The sequence below is a fragment of the Cryptomeria japonica genome, chromosome 1 (genome assembly GCF_030272615.1).
Source record: "Cryptomeria japonica chromosome 1, Sugi_1.0, whole genome shotgun sequence".
NCBI classification, from domain to species: Eukaryota; Viridiplantae; Streptophyta; class Pinopsida; order Cupressales; family Cupressaceae; genus Cryptomeria; species Cryptomeria japonica.
The window spans coordinates 544,384,378-544,390,205 of NC_081405.1; the positions used below are offsets into that span (position 1 = coordinate 544,384,378).

General features: G+C 33.5%; 1 protein-coding gene across 3 annotated transcripts; it reads left to right on the forward strand.

Moving 5' to 3' along the window:
* Positions 1-633: 633 nt before the first annotated feature.
* On the forward strand, positions 634-3,480 carry LOC131044893 (F-box/kelch-repeat protein At1g55270). Of its 3 annotated transcripts, XM_059219831.1 has the most exons (3): positions 674-1,272; positions 1,426-1,760; positions 1,914-3,480. In XM_059219831.1, the coding sequence occupies exons 1-3, from the start codon at positions 762-764 to the stop codon at positions 2,070-2,072; spliced, it is 1,005 nt and encodes a 334-aa protein (XP_059075814.1). In that variant the 5' UTR covers positions 674-761; the 3' UTR covers positions 2,073-3,480. The 3 variants fall into 3 exon arrangements, 2 of the variants coding, with proteins under 2 accessions (XP_059075814.1, XP_057834354.2); XR_009372331.1 differs by having other exon boundaries at positions 634-1,308; positions 1,426-3,480; XM_057978371.2 differs by having other exon boundaries at positions 677-1,272; positions 1,426-3,480.
* The last annotated feature ends 2,348 nt before the right edge of the window (positions 3,481-5,828 follow it).

Genomic DNA, 5,828 nt, shown 5'->3' on the forward strand with positions numbered 1-5,828 from the left:
TGAAATAGATCATTTTTTGTTTCAAATAAAATATCATAGCTATCCACTATAAGTATGTCATATATAAAATAAGATACTCACTTAAACAAGTAATGTTATCATAGTGTAAAAATATTATTCTTATGTGTACAACTATTGGGGTAGCAATGTATACGTAGTGGAGTATTTCATATTAGTAATTTGTCCTATCGCAAATATAAAAGGTGAACACAATAAATACCTCGTTTTTTTCCATGAAATGTGAGTGATTGTCCAAAGATTTAAGTGTTCAACAATTGGTCCCTTTGTGTTCCTATAAGTTTTATTTTATATCATAATATTTTGTTTTGTGTTCAACTATTGATCCTTTAATGTTGGATATAAAAGTTAAAGATAACACACATTTATGATTACTAATAGGTATTTGGTCCATTTAAGTTTCATATAAGTTATATTTTACATAAAAATATGATATTATATTAATTACAAATGATATTTTTTAACTCAACAATTAGAGATTTTTTTTAGATTAAGTTTTGGTCGAATCTTTAAAAAGTCATTTTTTTGACCCTTCGCAGTGTGTTATTTTGACGACTGACCTGATAAATAACAACTTCAAACCTTAATTGTAAATAGTTAAGTAACCATATTACATTTCAAAAAAAAAAGGTCTTACCATATTCCATGTGGCGTGCTTGAGAGCCACAGAACAGTCTAGTGTAATATCATCGTCCAGATCAGGAACAAACTTCTCAATTTAGACAACAAAGTCAACAACCGGGATGGAGTGGGGAGAGATGGCAAACTCCAGAAATAATATTAATAGAAAGCAAGAGCCAGTCCATCCCAGAGAATTAGAAAGGAGGGTAAAAGCCAGAGAATTGCAGAGTGGGGTAATGGCGATGGAGATTTTTCCAGGTCTTCCAGATGACATTGGCAGAAGGTGTTTGCTGAGAGTGCCACGCACTTCACACTACACGTTGGCTCTTGTTTGTAAAACTTGGAAAAACATTGTATGCAGCCCGCTTTTCTATCAAGACAGAAAGAGGATTGGTCTGTCTCAGGAGTTAATCATACTAGGTTGGAGGAACAGCCAAACAGATCATAACATTTGCAGAATAAAGCTTTACGACCCTCTCCAAAACTCATTTGAAACGCTGCCGCCATTTCCATATTCTTCAGGTTTCTTCAACTGTGTTGCCTTCAACCACAAATTGTTCTTCATGGGCATTCGTACCAGCAGGCCCCATTCCACGGTTCAAAAAGAACTTGTCATCTACGATTTTTCTTCTGGTATTCCTCTGTTGCTTGCTCTTCTCATCGTATAGGGTATTTATTTTTCTTTTGATATTGCCCTATTTCTTTGTTTTAGGGTTATGGAAATGATATTTCCTATTTCTTTGTTTTAGGGTTACGGAAATGATATTTACTGTTTCTTTGTTTTAGGGTTATGGAAGCGAGGTCCCGACCTTCCCGATTGCAGATATGAGTTCTGTTGTTCGTTGGACTCAGCTAAAGGATTGATTTACATTGCTGGAGGACAAGACAGTGATGATAAAGAATTATGGACAGCCATAGTTTATGATATAGAGGATGAGAAATGGGAGTATCTTCCTTCCCTGAAATCGGACTACCTTCCTCCTCTATGTTGGAGAAATGGCAGTGTATGTATTGATGACAAGTTTTATGTGGTGAGCCATTGGGAGAAGTATATACAGGCTTATGATCCCAACACAAGACAATGGAGCACCATAAGCACTTCCTATGATGGCAGTAGTCAGGTTTGTTTGGCTGCGTTTGGCCGGATATATCCCATATTATGTAGGAATGTTATAAGGCGGACTTTTCTGGAAAACCAATCAAGCGTAGTATGTATAGGACCGCCTGCTATTCAACTCTGCTTAATTCTTGGTGTTACAATGTGGCATCAACAGATATTAATTGTTGGAGCCAATAAGGAAGATGTGAGGGTCTTTTATCTGTTTGAGCCTTCAATACAAGCAGGAGAAGAAGACACGTGGACTCTCATCAGCACTTCGTCTAAAACAGAGCTCCCAGACGAAATCGCTATCATTGGAACTATAGCTTTGTGATTTATGCAATTGAAATATTTCAGTGTTGTAATGATTTTCCCAATCTTCGTAGAGTAAAAAATTCATCTATTGTTGGGAAAATTCAGTATTTTGCTGATTTCTGAAACTTTAAGAAGTAAACTTATTTTGGGCTTTCCAAGGGTTGTAAAATTTTAGTCTTTTGTTTTTGGAATGGTTTTATCAATGACTTTTAGGCTGAACACAGCAGCCAAGGTTTTGAATGTAAACCTTTGATGTCTCACCTTAAAAGGAAGCACAGCTCACCAAGTGTAGGAGTGCATACAAATTGGTTTGAGGGCTCTATTACTTGTAAAAATTAGAATCGGATGATATTCAATTTAGTCATTGTTTACAATTTTTAGAAATTTTGATTATTTATTTCCTGATTCATCATATTTGTTATCAACGAGGACTTATTGTACAAATTACAAACAAATGAAGACTAGTATGAGTTAACCACTTGATAGAGCCTGTTGGAGACTCCATATATTGGCATTAGGTAACTGATACTCCTGGACTAGCTGGTTTTAGCTGAAAGACATGAATTTTAAGTATACGGACAATGGATTGTTTTAGAGTGTGTAGGTATAGCAGAGGCAATGTAACAGGTTGTGTTGACAATTCCACAATTGGATTGTATGAGGAAGGTTATGGTAAGATTGTCGCAGAGCACCTTGTGTAACCATTGTTAACAGTTGTGCCCTTCAAGCTTGTTTTTAAAGCTGGAAAATGAGATGATGACCATTTGTGAAGGACACAATAACAGCTATGGTGCATCTTTGCCATCAAAAGTCCCTTGTCAAAAATCCGAAGGAATACCTGGATTATAGGAGGCTAGGCCAGTTCATCTTAAGCAGATGAATCAACAGATCAAGAAGCCAAAGGGCATGGATTGGGGAAATAGTATCTTTGCGGTTATGGAATTCAAGGTTTAACAAAAAAAAGCTATTCTACAACCCATTCAGAATTTTATATTTTGTTAAGCTTTCTTTGAGGCTTCCAATGAAGATGAGGTATGATTGTATTTTTTTTTTCCCTAGCGATTAAAATCCAGATTTGATTGGAATCTTCAATAGTTTCTCTCCCACTTAGCATGAGGAGAATTTCATGCGCTGTTTTTTTGTATGAAATTAAAATAAGATTTCTAAATATAGAATTTGAATACAAAAACCTTTCTTGTATGAATTTGACATGCAGCTGACCATTCATTACGCTAAGAGGTCTTCTACAGTCACAGAAGGCTGCAATCAATCTATATAAACATAAAGCGTTTTTGAATGAATTTGACCTCCAGCTGGTGGTTGTATATTGGTTGTAACTGATGGTAGCAGAATGAACATAAACTCACAATTTCTTTGTGCATGGGTGTTTCTCTCATTGTAAATAGAGAAAGGAAATTGTTGCTTTCTGGCTTTCTTATGGTACCATCTGTAATATATCTATTATTAAGAGGGTATTGATGCAACTGTCTATGGTCAATAGTGCCAGCTTAGTTTCTTAATTTCAGAGATATATATCTTGCATATTTCCATTTCTTTGAGATTTAAAGCTTTCAAGCAAATGAAATTCTTTGGTCTGTGTCGGCATCGTAGTGCCTCCAATATCTGGTAAATTCCTTTATCCTTTATGATTTCATGGATGTCGATAACCTTTCAAAAGCTCCCATTTAAATGCAATTTTCTTCTGGTTCTTTTTAAATTTTATGAAGGGGTCGGCAAGGGGCGAATCCCCGAAGAGGGGCTGTCCCTTTGTGTCATAGCATACCAGTGGCGGTGCCCTTCCCCTTTTAAGGTTTTAAAGTTTATTTAATTTAATTTTCTTTCTAAATTAGACCTTTTTATTTTATTTTATTTATTCTTTCCAAGGATATTTTGAAGAGATTTCGCAGTCATAATTGTCCTGGTATGCAAAATGTGGAAGGATTGGCAAGATTGCAGGATATACACAAACTGGACCTGGAAATGCATATATGATTTTAATTTATTAATTATTTGTTAATTTTATTATAGATATATTAGATTATTTGTTTTTTCAGAATGGAAAATTGAGGGTTTAGAGTATATATATAGATATATAGGTGCCCTTCCCCTTTTAACGTTTTAAAGTTTATTTAATTTAATTTTCTTTCTAAATTAGACCTTTTTATTTTATTTTATTTATTCTTTCCAAGGATATTTTGAAGAGATTTCGCAGTCATAATTGTCCTGGTATGCAAAATGTGGAAGGATTGGCAAGATTGCTACACAAACTGGACCTGGAAATGCATATATGATTTTAATTTATTAATTATTTGTTAATTTTATTATAGATAGATTAGATTATTTGTTTTTTCAGCATGGAAAATCGAAGGTTTAGAGTATATATATAGATATATATATATTCTATATCCAAAATTTTCCTCAAAGTTATTAAAATTTTCTTGTTTGTTCTACACTTATTTATCTGTGTTTTTAACTGTGCATGGAGCAGTGTACATGGTTTTTCAAGATTTCAACAGTGTTAATGTATATATATGGTGGAATTCTCATTTTTTTATATCTCAAACAATTTCAAAAAATTTAATACAATTTATTCTTAAATTTTTCTACATAAACAATTATTTTTCCTGTTATTTAATAAAATAATAGTCTCTTCTTGAATAATTTAGCTTTTACACTTGTGCTCTTTACATTCTATCTGAGTAAAAAAATGCAGCAGAACTTTTTAGAATGTTGTATATTTAGCATCTATTTTCTTAAACTTGTGCTCTTTACACTTCTATTTGAGTAGAAAAATGCAGCAGAACTTTTTAGAGGGTTGTATATTTAGCATCTATTTTCTTAAACCTTGTTCCATACAAGCATTATCTATTGAGAGAGTCATAGGTTAGTCATATTTTGAAGTTCAAATCTTGTTGTACAATCTATATCAGTTTGTAGATCCAATAAGAGTTTGATATCTTGAGTGCAATTTATTTATGTTCTAGCCTCTATGACCATTAGACTGAAAAAGATTTTGGTCACAAGAGTTATGCTTAACCAAGCATCAACTTCCATACTTCTATAGCATTCCTGAACTCATACAAAGATGATTGTGATTCTCTGCCTAATATTGACAAAGAACATGCCAATTTGGTCAAGGGAAATCTCTTACTTGGAAATTATCATATATTAGCTGCTAATTTCAAGGAATTTTCCCATCATGTCATATGGACCAGCAATTTGCCCAGGTAAGATACTCTCCTTGTAGCATTTTGTTTCCTTTGTTATGATCAATCTCCAGAGTTCACAACCAAGGTCTTTTGATGATCTTGTAGGCATTGCAAACCCAGAACCCCATTTTTCTCTCAATTATTTGCTCCCATTTCATGAGAAGGAATTTCTTCTGGGAGGGCAGCTAAGACAGTTTTGTAAGAGCATTCTAGCTGGAGGAGGCAAACAAATATTAGACCAACTGTTAATTTTCTTCCCTTTTATTAGTGCATAAACCTCATTTATTAATAATATTTTACAAATTTATTTATTCTAAGCAAATGCTGAATCAATTCCCACTAAGAATGGATTTATACATTTTGTCCTTACTTTAATAAGGAAACAATGTGACTGGAATCACTGGATAAGAGCTGCAATACATAAAAAATATTAGTATTGTTCGGGAGATTAAATAACTTGAGATTAAGATCTATATTTGTTACATTTAAACATCAGATCTACCTAGTGATGCAAAATGAGAGAACAAGAAGTCACCTATAACAATATTCTATGTAGCCGTAGAGAA